The 21,982-nt window shown below is 42.6% G+C and overlaps 1 protein-coding gene across 1 annotated transcript in view; it reads right to left on the reverse strand.

Moving 5' to 3' along the window:
• Positions 1-21,982, reverse strand: part of LOC109407380 (uncharacterized) — a 136,361-nt gene that overhangs the window by 61,308 nt on the left and 53,071 nt on the right. Inside the window, exon 7 of the mRNA XM_062844906.1 lies at positions 21,217-21,234. Coding sequence (XP_062700890.1) covers positions 21,217-21,234 — 18 coding nt within the window. The remainder of the gene's footprint in view (positions 1-21,216; positions 21,235-21,982) is intronic.

Here is a 21,982-nt window from a genome sequence, read left to right on the forward strand (position 1 = left end):
CGTACTATCTACGTTGGCTGTACATTGTGTATCCCGATCATCAAGGGACCTATCTAGGGGACGACGGGATAAGACTAGACTAGACGGATACGCTGTGATCTAATACTTCAGCCGTCCTAAGAAATCTTCCTCAATTTCTTATGATGTTTCGCAAATAATTATCTGCATTTTTCTTCTTCAATTTTTTTGTAAATATTCTCACCGTTGTGAACTCCTCCAGAGGATTTTTCCAAGGGGCTGTCCATAAACCACGTGGTCATTTTTTTGGGACTTTTCAACCCCCCCCCCCCCCCCCGCGTGGTCATTAGTCCATACAAAATTTTTTATTTGTCCATACAAAATGGTCATTGGCCGAACCCCCCCCCCCCCTAACGACCACGTGGTTTATGGACAGCCCCCATACAAGAAAAGCAGCTGTGAAAATTAAAGACCATGAACATGTATAATGGGATTCACTCGTACCCGATAAGAGGTCTTGGACATAACAGAAATATAATGTATGATTGCTCTGACATTCATGCACTCAACAGAAACACGGGTTTGATGGACAAATGGAGATACTGAATTATGAAAATAAAACCACGTGCTCCGATGGGAACTGAAACCACGACTCCCAATTCGCTAGATGGGCGCTTCTTTCCTCCAAGCTACGGAGCCACTTGACCATCTCCGAAATGAACTCGATTCCACTGAATGTACAAGGTTTATTGTTCTTCACAACTCAAGAAATTGATATTACATGATAAGCTGTATCGGCAAACAAATAATAAATATCAAGGTGGCACCATTGTTACTAGAACCGAAAAGATGTCCTTAACATTTTTGCATTGTTAAAAATTACATTCTCATCGGGCATATCCTAAACTGTTAGCATGACTGTCAGATTTTTTTTTCGACTTCAAGGTCGTTCCAAGTCCAGGGTTATTCCAGATAGGGAGTTTTAAGGGGTTAGAGAGGCCTTCCAGGTGGGTTCCAGGGGGTTTCAAAGGTTTGTTCCAGATGATTTCAGAAGCGTTCGCGGAATGTGCAAGGAGTTTCAGGTGCTTACCAGGGGATATCAGAGACGTTTCAGAGGTTTTCAGGAAATTCAAGGACAAGATTCCAAAGGTTTTCAAGGAGTTTCAGGACTGTTCCTGGGGGTTTCAGGGGCATTCAATGGAATTTAAAGGAGCGTTCCATCAGAAAGTGTTTCGGGGGCGTTACAGGGGGTTTCAAGGAGTTCTTCTACGGCAGTTCAACGATGTTCTCAGAGGAACAAGGAGCGTGTCAGAGAGTTTCAGAAGATTTCAGGGTCAACCCAGGGGTTTTCAGGCGTTCTAAGCGTTTCGCGGCTGTTCCAGTGTTTTTCAGGGGCGTTCCGGGGGTTTTCAAAGGATTTCAGGGTATTCCAGGCCTTTTTAGGGGTGTTCCAGAGATTTTCAAAGAGTTTCACTGGCGTTCTAGGAGATTTAAGGGGTGTTCGAGGGATTTCAGGGATGTTTCAGAGCGTTTCAGGGGGTATTCAAAGCCGTTTCAGCAGCGTCGGTATTAGTTCCAGGTAGATTTAGTAGCGTTCCAGGCTTTTCAGGGATGTTTCTAGGAGTATCAAGGGTGCTTTAGAGGGTTTTATGGGCATTTCATGTTTTTTTTAAGTTTCAGGAGATTTTAGGGGTTTTATTAAATTTTAGGTTGTTCCAAGGGTCAAGGGTCTTCCTTAAAGATTTCAAGCTTCTTCAGTAGAGTTACAGGGGCGTTTTAGCGGGTTCTTGGAGGTCTCAAGGGCATTCCATAAATGTTCTAGAGGTCGCAGAGGGTTGCAGAGTCATTCTAGGGGACTTCAACGGATATCAGGAGCATCATCCAATATACAAAAATCCCTTCGGCACCCGCTTGAAACTTTTTGAAAAGCCTTTATAAGCCTCTGATACATACCTAAAACCCCCCTAAAAGCTTTGGAAACCCCTTCCGAAACCCTTCTGAAACTTCCATGAACCTAAAAATCTAAAATCTGACATCGGGTCTGGGTCCATTAGGGCAGGGGGACCTATTTTGGACACTTGCTGCAATAACTCAGCCTTTTTTTACCGATTGACTTGATTTTTGGAACACGATCAGATACGTTCAGTATCTAGCTATGATCAAAAATGCAAGTCAATCGGATTTAAATTGACTGAGTTATTGCACCAATTGCCCAAAATAGATCCCCCTGCCCAAATGGTCCCAGACCCTATTTGTTAAGATAAATTAAACATTGGACTACCAGTTCGCGAGAACAGGTCTTGCTCCGAGGCGTTTGAGGTAGGACTAAGGGGTTTCTAGAAAGTTCCCAGAAAGGCCAAAAAAGATGGATCCAAGGGGCTTCAGGGGCGTTTCAGGGGGTTGTTTCAAGGGATTTGAGGAGTCTTTCAAGGGGGTTCTGTCTGGATTTGTTGACGTTATAATGGGAATACGAGGAATTCAGGGACATTCAATAGTATAAAGGGAGTTTCAGGGACGTTTCAAGGGGCTTCAAGGGCAATTAAGGGGGTTATAGGAGCCTTTGAAGGTCGTTGAAAGAGGTTTGAAGAGCGCTTCAAGGTATTCCAAAGTCATTTCAGAGAGTTTTAGGTCGTTTCAGGAACATTTTAAGGGCGTTCCTAGAGGCTTTAGGGGCGTTAGATAGCATTTCAGAGGCATTTCAAGGGGTTTCCAGGTGCGTCTCAGGGGCTTATGGAGCCCATTAAAGACGTCCAAAGGGGTTTCAGAGGCATTTCAAATTGATTATGATGATTTCAAGGACGTTTAAATGGGATTGAGGGGGTTCCAGGGGCGTTTCGAGGCTTTTCAGGTCAGAGTCGTATCAGGGGGTTTCAAGAACACCTTTAAATATTTCAGGGGCGTTTCAAAAGATATTATGATGGGGTATCTTAAATTCCTCTGAAACTTTCTGCAATGCCTCCAAAATCCCCCTTAACCCCTCGGTCCCTCCGTAATCAGTCTAAATCCCGCCAAAAATGCTCTGAAACATTCATAAATGTCTCTAGATTCCTCCTAAAATCCACTCAGATCCTATGACCCTCCGAAACCCCGACCACTTCTCCGGATGTTCCGGAAACCTGGTGCCCCTAGGGATGTGGCCACTTTCTGACCGGTTCTGAAACCTAGCTTACGACATATAAAACTGTATGATTCTACAAATCAAGAGTATTGGGCCATGTTTGTAGAGATTTTGGATGTACTGGTCACTTCACCGGATGTTCCGGAAACCTGGTGCCCCCAGAGATGTGGCCACTTACTGACCGGCTCTGAAACATAGCTTGCGACACATCAAACTTTATGATTTTGCAAAATAATGGAGTTTGAATTGTCCCAAGCTAGGTATCAGAGCCGGTCAGAAACTGGCCGCTTCCCTGGGGGTACCAGGTTTCTGGAACATCCGGAGAAGTGGCCAGTGTATCCGAAATTTCTGGAAACATGGTACAATACGCTTGTTTTGCAAAATCATGAAGTTTGATATGTCGCAAGCTAGGATTCAGAACTGGTCAGAAAGTGGCCATTTCCCTGGAGGTACCAGGTTTCCGGAACATCCGGAGAAGTGGCCAGTATATCCGAAAATTCTGGAAACATGGTCCAATACTCTTGTTTTGCAAAATCATGAAGTTTGATATGCCGCTAGCTAGTTTTCGAAGGCAAAAAATAGGTTGCACCTCTATTTGATAAGGAGGTTACCCCAGTACCCCCGGCCATAAATCCGGAACAACGGAAAAATCCGGTTACATACTGTCAAAATTTCATTATCTTTCGTTGAGAAACGGCTGAGAATCAGATTTTTGAAGTTTTGAAATTGGGTGTAAAATGAGGCTCAGGCAACACATAGGTGTTAAACCCCCTCGGACCCCATGTAACGCACCTGAGACGCTCTGAAACCCCCGAAAACTCCTGCGTAACGCTCTGATTCCAACCAAAAAAGCTCTGAAACTTCCTGAAATGCCTCCGAATCCTCCTTAAACCCCCTCGAACCTCAGCGCCTCTGAAACCAGTTTAAAATGCTGTAAGACTTCCTGAAATGCCTCCAAAACCCACTTAGGACCCTTTCGGACCCCATGTAACGCACGTGATACAATCGGAAACCCCCGAACGTAACGCATTCAAAACCCGACGAAAATGTTCAGAAACTCTTTGTAATTGTTTAGACCTTTGTTTAGACCCTCGATACCTCCCATGAGATCTCCAGGGGCTCCGCTGAAACCCCTTGGGACCCCCTGAAACGCTTTCGTGGTTATCAACCACGTGAAATCTTCTGTAGCACTCACAGTATGAAAAAAAGTACATAGGGTATTGTACCATTTGGGCAGGTGTACCTATTTTGGGCACTTGCCGCTATAACTAAGGCAATTCCAAACCGATTGATTTGAATTTTTGTACAGAGTTAGATACTGTACGTACCTAACAACGTACACAAAATTTCAAATCAATCGGTTTGAAATTGACCTAGTTATAGCGGCAAGTGCCCAAAACAGGGAAAACCTGCCCAAATGGTACAAGAATCTTATATCAATCATCACAAAGTAATAATTTCTAGATCCCTGACCGTTTTGCACAAATCTCCTCTATCCACAGTAGTAGTACCACCACCAGCACTTCAAGGATGTGCGCAAAGAGAGGCTAATAAATTCAAATCCGGATAATTAATTCCATGCCTTTTCTCTCCTGTAGGTAGTAGGTCGATCAGTCGGTCGCTCGGTATGGTGTCGGATAGAGTATGGTAGATACTTTGCGGTTGGAGTAAGTTATACCTCTACGGCAGTGACGATGCCGCACCACCTCTACTTCTGCCGGGGAATTTGAAGATGGGATGAGCGGATTGTTTTAACCGTTTGGCTTCCGACAAATCGGTGGCCATTTGTTCTGTTGGATTTTGGCAAATTGTCAGACAAATGGTTTCCCATTACCTATGAGGGGGGGGTGATGATGTTTCGTCTTTCTAAAGTCATGTTGGTTTTGGGGGTGGAGACGTTCGTTGATTTTTTTGGGGCTCATGCATATATGTTCGATTCCCTTTCGAATAGAAATTTGCTTAAATTCCTAGAAGTGAATATTTAGAGAATCTTGAAGTTTGTATCACCAAAATGGTAAAATCTAAGTTTAATACTAGGGATATACATCTAAAAATACCCAAGCTCAATGAGAAAGACTTGACAACTTCCACAGCTTACCTACTTTCGCACTGTATTTGCGGAAAATATTCCACACTCCCACCAACATTTAATGGCACTCTATTGTTCTAGTCGAAGCGGTAGTTTATTTATAATTCAGGATTGGCAAACACACCTGTTCCGACGTGGTCATTCCCAGCGAAGCAACAGTACGTTTAATTGCCGTCTTTTGTCTAGTATTAACGAAGTTTTCAAAAGTTGTTCTCTATGACTGCATGTGCGCCTTGTTGAATGGTTGGAAACATAAACGCTTTTTGCCTTTCTCGTGCACCAAGGTGTACCGAAAGGCTATATGTTCACTGCAAAAACGAAAATTGGATAGAGCCCCCGGAGAGGTCAAGTTTTATATACCAATCGACTCATAAAACTTAGTTGAAAAATGTATTCACTGACAATTACCTGTTTTTGCAGTTTAGGCCGAGTGTTGAGTTAACCAATTCTCAAATTATTCTTCGAGACATTTTGTTGATGATATCTTGTAAGTCTTTTTAACCACTGTAGGCATTACAGTGCAGTGGCTGTAATAAAACCCGTACACCACATTAATCCAATCGGATCCAGAAAGATAACGTTACCTTCCCGTCAGGCATTGATCTGAAAAGACCCAGCTGACCAAACGCCATTTCCAATTAAACGCTCATCAATCTTGCACCCATAAAAGCCCGACCAGGATGCCACAAACCCGTGACCCATTAGTTGTAACGGAGTCCCATGTTTAGTACCGATTTGGCACCGCATGTAAATTCGACCGGAACACGCTTCGCCTGAATGCACTGACTGTTGGAATCTAGGTCGGACCCCACTCGCCAACATTCCATTGCTTTGGTTTTGGTAGTAACATTCAACCATCATCAGTTAGTAGTGATTGCAAATGTATGGTGTGGTGCCCATAAGGAGTGATCCCGAAAATGCTGACCCCTTTCGTTCCAGTCTGGCAATCCTTTTGTTTAATGCACCGTCCAAATGGGTGAACCGACACTGATTGCGTGTCTTTATGCTATATTCGATTTGTCTGTGCAAACTCAACAAATGCGATAGCAGAGTGGCGGCAGCAGCAGTGCAACAAGAACTGCAACTGCCTTCAACAGCTTCGGGCCATGTAGGACTATGCCATCAAACAGGATGCCTCTCTCGTTCTACAATAATCGGACGTTGAAAATTCTACGTACAACGACGGGTAGTGTAGGTACGGTGTGCAGTACACATGGCAGCACATGGTACGTTGGCATTCAATTTCCAATTAGTCAAATTTCATTCCAGAGTGAATGGGAATTTAGAAAATCAATACCCAGAGTTGATTTTTCGGTGAGGAATAATTTCACCATCCGAAGAGGTGGACTGTCAGCTGGATCAGAAAGGTCACATGATGAAGCAAAGCTAAGGAATGATTAGAAGCTCTGTTTCTTCTGCTGCAAACGTGTGCTTGTTTGATTGGTTGTAATTGCAACTTGGACAGACAGTGATTCAACTGACTTTAATTATGCTTAGATGATCAAAGACGATTCATCCATGGGATAGAAGCTAACAACTGACTAAGTTAATCAACAGATTGTCAATGGGAGTTTTCTGATTGTTTGTAATCTGTTTTCTCCTTCCTCTCTACAATTACAACTCATTCATATTCACATGTTCATAGCCATCGGTAGAGCAGAAACGGGTTAAAAAATCCATTTCCCTTCCTTACAGCTTTCACAGCATAGCGTCAATCTATCGGATAACGCCTACTGTGCCGCATGATCTATAGAGTAAAACACTTCTACCTTACCCCCTGGCATCTACACACCAATGTGTGAACCCTCTGCCAACCTTATACCACCAAAACTCTGACTCCGCATGAATTTGTGCAGACGTAGAGATATATTTGGTCTGCTGTGGATACAAACGATTGCAATTATCACTTTCCCTTCCCCACATTGACCTGCAACTTGGCGTGGCAGACGTCATTGTCGCCTAAAATAGAAGCACCAACACTCACACACTAAAGTTGCCTGCTATTTCTGGATTTCTTCAGTAGTAGGGTATTGGTTCCCTTATTAAGCATGTGGCTCCCATTTTCATCCCACGAAAAACAAAGGATTGAAGCGCTGTTTGTTTTGTTTCTTATTTTTGTATTTTTTGTTAGAAGTGAGCACCCTTGAAAACAAAAAGAACGGAGTCAATCGGTGCCGTAATCGCTTGTTTTCGAATAGGATGAAAATGGGAGCATGAGATTACTGATGGCACACACACCCTATTTCGTTTAAGTTGTAGGCATCTTTCCATTGGACTTCGAGTTGAGTTGCATTCCTCCATCCAAAACTTTTCCACAATTTTCTCAATGGCAGAGTCTGGGACAGTAGCATTGACCACTCACGTGATCATATTGAATTTCATTTCAAGGAAGTAATTCACTCCACCGCAATCCGTCATCTTGAATTCCTGAGTCAGCTTCTTCTCTAAATCTTCGATTATGCGTTATTGGGGTCCAACCATAAGGAGGTCATCAACATGCAAACAAATAGTTTCTTCTTTGGTTCTTCCTATTAGAACATAGATACAATTATCGTGTTTCGATCTCTGGAATCCGAGTTGCACCATGATTGCTTAAGGCCATAAAGTGATTTCTGCAACCGACATACGTAACCAGATTTAGTCTTCACTCCCTTCGGAATTGTCATGAAGATCGATTCTTGCAACTCGCCATGCAGAAAGGCGGTTTTCACGTAGAATTTCTTTTGAATTCCGACCGCTAGCACCATTCTGATGGTAGTCAGCTTCACCACTGACTGGTGCATAGGTATCTTGAAAATCCACTCCAGGTTTCTGAAGATAGCCCGTGACAACCCAAGTAACACACTTGTCACAGAACAGTCACGGCGGCGTTGGTTTTTGTTGTACAGAAGTCACTGTGACTTACTTTTAACAAATAAACACTTACTTGCTAGAAGTAAGACACAGTGACTTCTGTGCAAAAAAAAACTTGCGCCGCCGTCACTCATTTATGACAAGTGTGTTACTTGGGAACGAGTCTCGCTTTATGCCTGATCGTATTACCATTCTCGTCATGCTTCGTACAGAATACCCATTTGGATGGCAGCGATCTTGCTCCAGCAGGACATCGAACCAGTTTCCACACTTCCTTGTCGTCCATGGATTTGAGCTTGTCATTTATAGCAGCAATCTAACAGTCACGATCAATGATTTCATCATAGAAATTTGGAGGATCTGGGCGAGAGGACGTTTTACCATCAGATGTCGCTCTTAAACCGGTGAAATAGTTCAAAAAGTTATCTGGGAGCCTGCGCTCCCGTTCGCTGCGCCTCGTGTTGGACTCTACACAGTCTTCACGTCTTAGTTGCGAAGGGAGCTCACCAGGATTTGCTTCACTTGGCCCCTCTTCTGCAAATTCATTTCTTCATCATCGAATGGATTCTCTGCCTCTTCGTATTCATCATCCGTTACTTCGACATAGGCTTGGAAACCGGCATCCACTACGTCTACAGCAATTCAATACGTCGAGCATTCCTTGATGATCAGTCCCACAAACGGTACCCGTTGGGAGCATAACCTATCATGACCAATGCACGACTCGAATCATCCAGCTTCTTTCTCAGTTGACTCGGTACCCAGGCATAGGCCAAGATTCGCAGCTTCCCTATATCTGGTTTAGCTTTCATCCAACGCACAGTGGGAAAAATCGACCCAAAAAACGGATCTTTTAACGCCGCTGGTTTCGGTACGTGAAGTTGACCATTTCTGACGTAAAAAAATACGAGAAATCGATTGGTGCTAAATTCATTCACCGCACGGCACGGGAAGTGGTCCATTTTGCCCCATTTTTCCCTTTTTTCATACAAGAATAAAGTCAAAATGTACTTTCAAACAACAAGCACGACTGTCGATCGTTGAAAATAGCTGCTGGTATAATAAGAGATTCATGGCAATCAAAAAATACATTAAAGATCCTTTCAAATGCTTATTTTGACCCATATGCCCCCACAGCTGCTGGAAATACACACTTTTACCTAATTATGAACGGATTTTTAATGTTACTGATTTGAAGTTGATTTTTTTTGGCATAAACAAAAAGCGCTAAATCTATTATCACCAGAATCATCTTCGGGAGTTGTCCAATTTGCCCCATTTTGCCCTATTTTCATATAAAAAGGAGATTTGAAACGTATTTATAAGAAACATATACTTCTAAGAACCGTTAAAATTAGTTTTTGGGGTAATTGGCAGCTAACAGTAATCATACTCGTATATAAAAAATCTTTCCCTATTTTACCATACATGCCCCAAAAACTGCTGGATGATAACATTTTTTGTATTGTTTTGTAACATCACTCTACATCATGGTTGCAACATGAAGCCATTTTTGATACATACAAATACGGTTTATCGATTAGCTTTAGAATCACAGCAGGGTAAAAACAGCTGTCCGTTTTACCCCAATTAGCCCTGATTTTTTGTCGTCTCATGAATAAATTGATTTCTTGTGTTTGCTTATGTCCGAATTAATCGACTTCTGGTACTGAAACCAATGTAATCAAAAGGACAATTATAATATATGACTTTTTTTCCAGTTCTTGCTTTTGGTGGGGAACTGGTGGGCATAATAAGCATTAATCTTAATCTTAATATGTGGCAAATATGCTCAGAATTGATAAAATGTAGCATCTTTAATATATACATATTGGTACTTTAAGACGGCCTATTTAATCAGTTTTGTTTATATTTGGGACATTTTATAAAATACTTATTATACCCTAATTCCCCATGAGAAGCTTAAATTATAGAAAGAGTCGAATATATGACTGTATTTTCGATTACATCGGTTTCAGCACCAATGAAAATAAGGGATATTATTTTATTGATTTAATTGATTTATTTATTAGCTTATAATTCATTACATAAAAAGCAGGGCAAATTGGGGTAAAATGGACATATGTTTGTACCATTCCAAGAATGATTCTAGTATTAATCGATAAACCTCATTCGTATATATCAAGAATGATCTTATTTATGTTTTGCAATCAGTGACATTGCAAAACCATACACAATATGTTATTACCCAGCAGGTTTTGGGGCATGTAGGGTAAAATAGGGAAAAGATCTTTCATATACGCGCATAATTACTGTTAGCTGCCAATTGAACCTCAAACTAACTAAACGTTCCTTAGCAGTATCTGTTTCTAATCTAATCTAATCTAATCTAATACAAACGCAGCCAGTACGAGAAAGCATCCTGGAAAGTAATCGGGTTAGATCACGCCCAATTACCTTTCTTGTCAATATTGAAGCTTGCAGCATATCAAAGATATGATACAAGCGTCAAAGCGGCCAGGCCTACTGCGTTGCATTAACCGCAGAGATGATTCTTCGAAATACCTCGAGTTTTTGAACAGTTGTTCCTTCGTCGAAGCATTTCTCGAATCTACAGGGGAGGAAGGATGCGTGGACATACCGTACCAAACGCTCCAGATAAATGTGGTTAAACGTGGTTGAAATATTGTATGTAAATATAATAAAATGGAATGTCATATAATGAATATTGGAAAGGTCTCACCCATTTATTGAGTAGCTTTTGTTGTTCAATGTAGATCCTCCGGTTTTGTATAATCAGCTTCCTCGCATAGTGTCATTTTGGACTTCCAACAGCTGATATCTCGGTAAAATATTTACTGATTCTCGGTAAAAATTTTACCGAGATTTCGGTAAACCATTACCGAATCTCGGTGAACTTTGCCGAGATCTCGGTAAAAAGTTGGATTACCGAGATCTCGGCAAAGTTTTAACGACATCTCTGTAAAACTTTTACCGAGATTCAGTGAAAATTATTACCGGATTCTCAGCTGTTGGATTCTCGGCAATCCGTTTGCTGAGGTCGGCAATTTAATTTAAGTGTGTAGTAATCACCAAATCAGAATTGTGGCAACATTCCCAAATTCACACAATGGCATCACCAAAATCTTGTGAAAAGCGCAGCTTTTATCGCTGTTATTACTGATTGTAGCCCGAAACGCGAAAATGGAGACGAATGCCGGCACCCCGATAGAAAAACTGAATTTATAAAATCGTGGATCGTGCACCGATGGCGCCCTCTTTGCTAACACTTTTCATATGTGAAAAACTCCCGGATGGCGTAGCGCCACCAACGCGGCGCAAAAACGAACGAGGCTTTTAAAAATGTAGCCGAACGTGACACAGCATGCAACCATCTGCAAGCTTGCAAGTGAGGTGCTAATCACTCAGAACTCTAAAACGCCTGAAATTAATAAACCGATCGCAAGTCTTATATAACACTTGAAACAGTCACTTGCTACTAGGCCAACGAGCATTAAATTTTATCTTTGATGTACCACTATCAACAGAAATGCACCAAGAATCACGCCGATCAAACCGAAAAAGTTGCCGGATGGCGTAGCACCGCCAGCCGATTCACAATTCCGCCGAACGCGTAACCGAGAAAAACCATGACAGATTTTTTTGCAACACCGTTCCTTAGCAGTATCTGTTTCTTATAAATACATTTTAAATCTCCTTCTATGAAAATAGGACAACTTCCGAAGATGATTCTGGTGATAATAGATTTATCGCTTTTAGTTTATGCCAAAAAATCAACTTTAAATCAGTAACATCAAAAATCCATTCATAATTAAGTAAAAGAGTGAATTTCTGGCAGTTGTTGGGGCATATGGGGCAAAATAAGCATTTGCAAGGATCTTTATTGTAATTTTATGATTGCTATGAACCTCTAATTATACCAGCAGCTATTTTCAACGATCTACAGTCGTGCTTGTTGTTTGAAAGTACATTTTGATTCTTTTCTTGTATGAAAAAGGGCAAAATGGGGCCTAATGGACCACTTCCCGTGCCGTGCGGTGAATTAATTTAGCACCAATCGATTTCTCGTATTTTTTTACGTTAGAAATGGTCAACTTTACGTACCGAAACCAGCGGCGTTAAAAGATCCGTTTTTTTGGGTCGATTTTTCCCACTGTGCAACGTTCGGCTGGTGTAGCCTTCTCCGGAATAGCAGCTTTCGGACTTCTGTTGATCGATCAGGTACGTACCAGTTAGTGCAGCTTCACATCACATGTTCTTAGGCATTCTTGAATCAATCAGCATGCTTCGATTTTTTTTCCACCGGTGTGCGATTAAATCTCTCCGCTACTCCATTTTGCTGACGCGAATAAACGATTGTTGGATGAATTTGAATGTCCTTTGTCTTGAAGAACTTCCGCTGGTCATTCGAGCAGTACTCTCTTCCTTGGTTCACGGTCAGCTTACTAATTTTCAAGTTTTACTGAAACGACATTCAATGCTTCATATTCCTTGAAACATTCAAATACTTGCGACTTTCTCTTGATGTTGTAGACTATGGCGAAATGACTGTAGTCATCAATAAAGTACACGAAATACCGAGAGCTATCGCAGCCTCGAGGGCCTTTAAGTCCACAGTCGTCCGAATGCACACGTTCCAGCGGACTGGTCGCTCGTTCATGACTGTTGTCAAACGGATCTCTACATTGCTTGCATTTAACACACCTCTTGTCTCAAAAACCTACGTCCTTCAGCTTCTCCGGGATATCATTGACCATTGCGTGCTTAACTAAATTGTTCTACGTTTGCTGACTTGCATGCCCAAGACGGCGGTGACAAATGGAGCTTTACTCCACCGCAGATAGATTAACCGTTGGGGTAACAGGGTCTGCAATCAACTCGAGCTTATAAAGGTTACCTGTTAGATTCGCTTCTGCAATGATTCCACCGTCGTGTTTCAAAATCGCTTTGTCTTATCCATTGTGCCGGATTCGGATAGCCTCTTCCACGCAGGTCCGGCTGGTAGACCACATTTTTCATCTCGATCTGAACTCCGGCTTTCGTGACCCCTCGAATTTCTCCTTTGTATTCTCCGACCAACGATACGCCATCCTCGGCAATATCCACTATGAACGGTTTCGCCATTTTCCTCAGCAACTAAAGATATTTCTTGCGATTAACCAAATGGTCACTACATCCCGAGTCCACGCAGAATACCAGCTTCTTGGACTTCTTCACGGGTCCCGATTGGTTCACTTGCTCAATAAGCTTCACCCTGGTCTTTCTTCAGCTTCTGTCGACAATCACGCTGCATATGCCCGACCAGTGAACTTCTTCGGCTTCTTAGTTCTTCCGCCAACGAAAGCTGCGCCCTTATCATCAAATTGATCTTCACAACGATCGGACCGCTTCATCTTCTCGACTAGCAAACGCTGTTTTACTTTCTCGAGAGTTGGTTCGTCCCCGTTGATATTCTCCTACGCTGTAAAAAGAGGGTCAAACACTGTCCGGTAGGGTGAGGAACAGTTGCGCCACCAAATCGGTCTCCTCCAACTTCGCACCCGCCGTTTTCAACTGCCACACCAGTTCATCAAACATCTGGAAATGACTTCTTATCGACGATCATTCACGCATCCGGAGCTTCTCCAATTGCGTCCGCAATACCGTCAGACTTGCTACAGACTTTTTGGCTACGGTATTATAAAAATTATAAAAGGAATTATTAAAAAAAAAACAAAATAAAATCTCCAAGCATTCATCCAAGATAAAGCTCACTAGCGTTGATTTCACCTTCTGGTACATTTGAAGAAATATCTTCCGTTCTGGGTCCGCCGCACACCCTTAAATGAAACAACACAGCGCACGAGTAACTTTCACGCAGCGAGCAAAAAGACAAAAGGATTTTCACGCAGATTTGTGTAACACCGGATCAGCACATTTTTTGTGTTGATCCGGTGTTACACAAATCTGCGTGAAAATTCTTTTGTCTTTTCGGTCGCTGCGTGAAAGTTACTCGTTGCGCTGTGTACATCAAGTTCTGCGTGCAGGCTTTAAATACTTCCACGGCCTCCAGGTGTAACTTGACTTTTTACTGCCAGTTCGCAAAGTTGTCCCTTTTGCGCAGTGGAAGCGTGCTGGTCCCATAACCTGAATAGGTTTGGTCTTAGGAAAACAACACGCGAGAAAGAACACATTGTTTTATTGCAAAGCTACAGGTAACGAATGAACTTCATTGTTTAAAGTGACGTTAATAAAAAAGGCCACGTCTACACTTCGGGAGAGCTTGTTTGGGTATGATCAATGAGATGCTAACAATCGCTTATTTACGCGCCTGATCAAAGGCATCTTCGATTACGCTAATGATGAAGAATTTCCAGAATTCTAGGGAATGATTTTTCGTAGCATATTGAGTTCCAGAAATGTGGACACATTTTCAAAAATTCTGGCAATTATTTAAGGCGAATTACAAGTTTTGACAAGTTACGGTCCAAAACTCCGGAAGGTTTTTATTCAGAAATTAGGATGATGAGTTTCTCCCAAAATTCATAGATTTCTTAAGGAAGTTTCAGGAAAAAATTTGAAGGAAACGCAAAAGATCTTGAGAGAATTTAAAAAGTTTTGCACAAATATTTAGAAAAAAAAAATGCTAAAAATGCGTCTGGGATTTCCGCCAATTTTTTTAGCCTTTACACTGGGTATTCTATTAAAAGGTAGAAGGAAGTAAAGCAACTTATCATGGACATCCGATAAAATTTCTTCTGAGATTTCTGTTGGAATGACATTGCTCCACGAGGTTTCGCTAGAAGCTGATTTCAGAATATTGTCAAACATTCCTCTGAAAAGTCGTTAGAAACTCCACCAGCAGTCATGTCAGAACTTTTCATGTTAATGTTTTCTTTTCTTATTTTTTTATTCGTAAATTTGACCTCATGTTCGTTCTTCACACTTTATGCTTAAGTTCATAGCATAGCATGTAAAAAAATAGTTCAATCTTATATTTTTCAATCCCTCAAATAGCCCCAATTAATTGATTAACTTTATTCTTCATTTTTTCAGTTAAATTAGATGAGTTCTTGGGGTCTCCAGTTAGCCTAGTGGTTAAGGATATGGATCGCCAGTCCGGAGACGGTGGGTTCGATTCCCGTTCCGGTCAAGAAAATTGTCTCGACTCCCTGGGCATAATGTATCATTGTACTTGCCTCACAATATACAAATTCATGCAACGGTAGGCAAAGACAGCCCTCCAATTAATAACTGTGGAAATGCTCTAAGAACACTAAGTTGAAAAAAGGCAGGCCAAGTTCCAATGCGAACGTCGAGCCCTAAATAAGAAAGAGATGGGTTCTTATACCCTCCTTTATGTTGTTTGATTAACCTGCATCTAGCCATACATTTTTTATCGGAAAAGCACAAACATGGCCATAGCTTTTGTTTTGCTTTCGATGGATTTTGATGAAACTTTTACAACTTTCCGAAAAACTCGCAGTGTCTAGGGATACCAAAATTGGTTAAAACATTGCACAATGTATACCTCAAGATCTCGATGAAATAGAACCTTGGTTGGAGATTCGGCCGCTAGGCACCAGTGTCAACATTATGTATTTCAGAATTCTGATGAGTTAGAAGGATTCCGTCTTCGGCAAAGTTGTTCAGAAAGCTAAGAACTACCTGAAAATGAAGTATATGGTTCGTGATTTATGCACTAGATGACACTAATAGTCAAACAAGTTTAAACACTTATATCTCGAAACTTTAATGAGCTGGAAGTATGCCGTTTTCAGCAATGTTGTTCTGCAGGTTAAGAACTATCGGGTAACGGCGACTTTAGTACGAGATTCATCCGTTAGGTGGCGCTAGTGTCGTAAATATTGAAACAGGAAACCTAATAAATTAGAGTGATGTAGGCTTCGGTAAAAATATCCAGCAAGCTAAGAACTATCCGAAAATTGAGTTTTTGATTGGGATTTATTTACGCCAGATGGCGCATGAAAAAATCAAACACGTATATCTCGAAACTCCAATGAGCTAGAAGAATGTTGTTCCCAGCAAATTTTTTCAGCGGGCTAATAACTATCTGACAATGTAAACTTTTGAACCGCTAGGCAATGCCAGTGTCATAATGTCCATATCTTCAAATCCTGGTGCAATGACGCTGTTTCCGATGAAATTTTTTAGTAAGCCAAGAACCCTATACGTCAATTGGATCTTCGGTTCGGATGGTTGATTTTGCCAACAATCCAAGTATAAGATTCCTCGAGAAGTTTTGATAGGGGCTCAGCCAGATGTTCCTCCAGGAATCCCACAGAACCAAAGATTTATCCAAGAATTCCTGTAGGGATTTCTCAAGATATTCTTTCGGTGATTTTTCCAAGAATTTTACCAGAGGTTTACCCTGGAGTGCCTGCAAGGTTTTTGTCAGGTATTTCTTCAGAAAACCAACAAGACATTTAACTCATCCATAGATTTTCGTAGGAGTTTCTCAATAATTTTCTGCTGGAATTCCTGTAGATATTCCTCCGTGGAATTTATACAGAGACTCATTTAGGGATATATACAGGGATTTTATCAGAAAGTCGCTGTTTTCAATATCATGTATGCGACACACTGTATTGGATGTTTGCGGTAATGAAAGTCTCTTAAATAAAGACAAATCAATCAATCAATGTTTGCGGCTTAGAGAACTTTGATAAGTAAAACTGAAAGATGGCGGATGCGAAGCCGTTTCGCCAAACGTTACTCAGTTTCCTTTGTCGTTGCAGCTGGTGATCACTTCAGCAGACGGAATCGCAAACCGACCACGTTCTGATTGACGGACGGTGGTGATGGCCAAAATGCACCCAAAATTTTCCGTCATCAACAATGTACGGTACCGGTGACCGCCACGGTACAACCTAGAGCGACTGAAGCAACCGGATGTCGTTTCAGCATACGCGCAGAATCTCGCGGCAGTGTTGCCAAACGAGGGCGAGCTCGATGCGACCTCTCTAGAGGACCGGTGGAGAACAGTAAAAGCAGCCATCAACGACGCAGTGGAGAGCACCATCGGGTACGTGGATAGGAATCAACGGAACGAATGGTTCGACGAAGAGTGCAGAATGGTTTTGGAGGAGAAGAATGCAGCGAGGGCGGTAATGCTGCAGCAAGGAACTCGACAGAACGTGGAACGTTATAAACAGAAGTGGAAATAGCAGACCCGCCTCTTTCGGGAGAAAAAGCGCCGCCTGGAAGAAGCGGAGTGTGAAGAAATGGAACTGATGTGCCGTTTTTTTTTTTTTATAAAATAATGTTTATTTAGTTCTTCATCATAAATAACATATTTGAATGTAAAAAATCTTAATTATCTAGATTCAGAATGAATTCTACCTCATTTACATCGATTCTATTATTAACAGATTCATTAACAAAGTTGATGTAATTAATAAAGATTTTCAAGATTCGCAATCTATTAGTTTCTCTAATGTTGACCAGAATTGGCCGAAAAAGATCGTCGAACGTTGGTCTTTGCCATCCACCAAGAATCGTCGTAACTGTTCGTTGCACCAGCGACCATGCCGGAGCCACTCGAGGGCATTCACAAAATTTGTGCTGCAATGTCTCTATGCTTCTCAAGCAGTGCTGGCAGTTTGGATCATTGTTGCGTCCAATGATGTTCATTAGCCGTCTATGTTCGGTCTTCTCGTTGATCAACAAGTACAGGTCACTACGCTGCTTCGCTGTCAGCTTTTTTGTCGAAATATTTCTCCAGATCCTTTTCCAATTGCGACCCGGTTTCATTTCGTTCTACTCTCGGCGGTTCAGTTTGCATCAAGTAGAAGATATGGATTTGCGCACTAGTAGGATTTTGTTTGATGTTGTCAGGAAGCAATGGAATTTGTTGGGACAGCAGTTTTTAAACATGGGAATTCGGCAGGAACAGGGGTGTTTTGAGCAAGTATGGAGTGGTAATAGGGTAGGGAGTCCATTTCACTTAAGTGGCGGTTGACGAGGAGGGCGCGGCATTTGATTGATGGGAGATGCAATTTTAGTCCCCCATTCTCTCTACTGCGTACTAATTGCTGCATAGGAATACGTGCTGGCAGCCCTCTAAACAGGAACGTCCCCATCGTGGCTGCTAGTTTGGCCGTGTGTACACATTGTGGTGGAATAATTGATGAGAGATACCACACTTTCGCCGTGATGAAGGTGTTCAGCAGCACCACTTTCTGCTGCAGGGTAAGGGATCGCATGCTATGCATCCAAATAATTTGTGCAATCCTGGATACTAAGCTGTCCCAGTTTAGCTTCACCATCAGCCGCACTGAATTGGTGAATATTACGCTCAGCACCTTAACTTTGTCCGTTGTTTGCACATCTGGTACCATCAGGGGCTCCCCGTCGATAAAACCGACATCAACCGCCACCGTTTTTTGCCGGTTCAGTTTTGCGCCTGACAGGAGCTCATAAGAGGCGAACAGGCTAAATATACGACGGATTGTATTTGCTGACGTTGCTATGATCGTGATGTCGTCAGCGTACGCAACGCAGAGATCGCCACCACAAGTACGTTCCAGCCGAGTGAGGAGTGGATGAAGATATACCACGAAGAGCAGCATCGACATCGGGTCACCCTGTCGCACCGACCGTTCTATCCGGAAAGGTTGTGATAATCGCCCATTAATTAATAGCCGGGACGACAGAACGTGGAACGTTACAAACAGAAGCGGAAACAGCAGACCCGCCTCTTTCGGGAGAAAAAGCGCCGCCTGGAAGAAGCGGAGTGTGAAGAAATGGAACTGCTGTGCCGTTCCCAAAAAACACAGAAGTTCTACCAGAAGCACAACGCATCCCGCAACGACTTCGTGCCGTGAGCCATGCAGGGATAAAGACGGAGGCCTCTTGACGGACGGACGTGAGGTGATCGAAAGGTGGAAGCAGCACTTCGATCAGCACCTGAACGGCGTGGAGAACGTAGGCACGGGAGCCCACGGCAACGGAAGAAACGACGACGCCAGTGCAGCGGAGGACGGAAATGAACCAACTCCCACGCTGAGGGAAGTTAAGGATGCCATACACCAGCTCAAAACCAATAAAGCAGCTGGTAAAGATGGTATCGCAGCTGAACTCATCAAGATGGGCCCAGAAAAGTTGGCCACCTGTCTGCATCGGCTGATAGTCAGGATCTGGGAAACCGAACAGCTACTGGAGGAGTGGAAGGAAGGGGTAATCTGCCCCATTCACAAGAAAGGCGACCATTTGGAATGTGAGAACTTCAGGGCGATCACTATTTTGAATGCTGCCTACAAAGTGCTATCCCAGATCATCTTCCGTCGTCTGTCACCTAAAACAAATGAGTTCGTGGGAAGTTATCAAGCCGGCTTCATCGATGGCCGGTCGACAACGGACCAGATCTTTACCGTACGGCAAATCCTCCAGAAATGCCGTGAATACCAGGTCCCAACGCATCACCTGTTCATCGACTTCAAAGCGGCATACGACAGTATCGACTGCGCAGAGCTATGGAGAATCATGGACGAAAACGGCTTTCCTGGGAAGCTGTCTAGACTGATTAAAGCAACGATGGACGGTGTGCAAAACTGTGTAAGGATTTCGGGTGAACTATGCAGTTGATTCGGATCTCGCCGGGGACTGCGACAAGGTAACGGACTCTCATGCCTACTCTTCAACATCGCTCTAGAAGGTGTGATGCGACGAGCCGGGCTCAACAGCCGGCGATTTTCACAAAATCCGGTCAATTTGTGTGCTTTGCGGACGACATGGACATTATCACCAGAACATTTGGATCGGTGGCAGTAGTTGTAGCAAAGGTCGGACTGTTGGTGAATGCGTCCAAAATGAAGTACATGCTGTCAGACGGAACCGAACATGACCGGGTTCGTCTAGCTAGGTAGTAACGTGACGATATAGACGGGGATACCTTCGAGGTGGTGGAGGAATTCGTCTACCTCGGATCCTTATTGACGGCTGACAACAATGTCAGCCGTGAAATACGATGGCGCATTATCAGTGGAAGTCGTGCCTAGTACGGGCTCCAGAAGAAGCTGTGGTCGAAAAAGATTCACCCACGCACTAAGTGCAACATGTGCAAAACGCTGATCGGTGGTCCTCTACGGACACAAGACATGGACCATGCTCGGGGAGGACCTGCAAGCACTCGGAGTTTTCGAGCGACGCCAGCTAAGGAAGATCTTCGACTGTGTGTGGCGGAGAAGGATGAACCATTGCACTTTACGGTGAACCTAGCTTCCAGAAAGTGGCCAAAGTCGGAAGGGGATACGGTGGACAGGATAACAATGCCGGATAAAAAGCCTGCAAAGTTGGTGTTCGCTACTGATCTGGTTGGTACAAGAAGGCGTGGAGCGCAGAGAGCACGATGGGCAGACCAGATGGAGTTTGACTTGGGGATCATTGGGCGTGACCGAGCGGAGCCATAACTATTGTTAGTTATTTATTAAATGATGTTTAGTAATTAAACGTATATAGATGCTCAAGACAAGGTCGGTTGTCTGGTGGCCTGTGGCTTTGAAGAAATATAGCCACCCAAAAAAAATCCTCATACACCTCAAATAAACTTTGAAGATAATTCTATTCTTTGTGTGCTCTCCTCCTGGATTTTTTAAAGGTTGTAAGTGTAAAATGCACACCGAGACTCACAATTCTACGATTCTAAAAAAAAAGCTGTTTGAGCGAAGACGCCGTTTGTGTCACCTCTGTTTGCACAATCTTCGAAGATGCCGATTTTCAATTCCGTCCAACTATAAATAACAATTCCCAAGCTGAATCGAGCCGTCGTCGCGTCGTTTGGAAGAATTGTACTACAATCTCCCTCCTTTCCTAGTATTGAACCTTTGTATTGCGATACCAGGATTTGCGCTGCTACTATATATTTACAATCGCGAGAATGGAAATGATATCACAACAACTCGAACGATGATAAAGGCGTCCTACAGGGTTGAATATGTCGCAAACGATACAAAATGTGATTTAACAACAAGTGTTTCAGCGCTTGAATGGATCTTCATTTATTCAATCAACATTCGAACTTCAAATGAATTTAACCGACAGCATCAATCGTTAAAATGATGAATCATGAAAGTGCGAATTTCAACTGTTAGAAGCTCAAGGCAATGATAATAATTACTGAAAAGGCTGAGATTCTGCATACGCGTTGGCTGGCGATCTACTTTGCGAATTCACTGATATGCAAGGCGCACTACCGGAAAACTGTTCGATGACTTACCACGTGGCCATTGCCTTCCTGGGTGAGAGTGGTGCACAAATATTCGCTTTAATGACTGATTCTATAGATTTTGAATGATATGAGCAAGGAAGTGGGACTTGAGGCGTTCGTTGCAATTTGTTTCTTTCAGTTGATTTATTGTTGAAATTGTTGAAAATCAAAATTCCGGTTACGATACAGAGACCATCCAAACACAACCAAACAACAACACTAACTATATATGGAATTGGTATTCAAATTCATTTCGATGGTGACAGTTGATGATACTCCAAATAATTGGTTGCTTTCATTGGCTTTCGCTGTTGACATTGATGAGTGTATTAAAAAAAATGAAATCCATTTTCCATACCTACAGCCATATAGGGAAAAACACCTAGCCACACACAACACACACGACAGCCCACACAGACGTCAATTTGTCACACATTTCACGGCAAGCAAACACAAGGCAACCCCTCGTCAAAAACAAAATATGAAAACCGTAATCAAATCGAATATTCTGTCAAACAATGCGAAGCGGTCGCACATAGGTGTATTATATGCGGGTATCATCGAATTGGGATCAATTTCCATTTGGCATACGCTACTACAGTCAGTGTGAAACAAACAACAGTGATCCACATCAATGTGAAAAATGTATTCCAATGAATGTCAAACGGGTTATTGATCCCTTTCGTAAGCACATTATTTAAGCACAAGCTCTTGAACCGTGCTGTTATGTTTGGAGATGAAAAGGGTTTGAATAGCACGTTCGGTGAAATTATTC

The sequence above is a fragment of the Aedes albopictus genome, chromosome 1, assembly GCF_035046485.1.
Source record: "Aedes albopictus strain Foshan chromosome 1, AalbF5, whole genome shotgun sequence".
Classification (NCBI taxonomy): domain Eukaryota; kingdom Metazoa; phylum Arthropoda; class Insecta; order Diptera; family Culicidae; genus Aedes; species Aedes albopictus.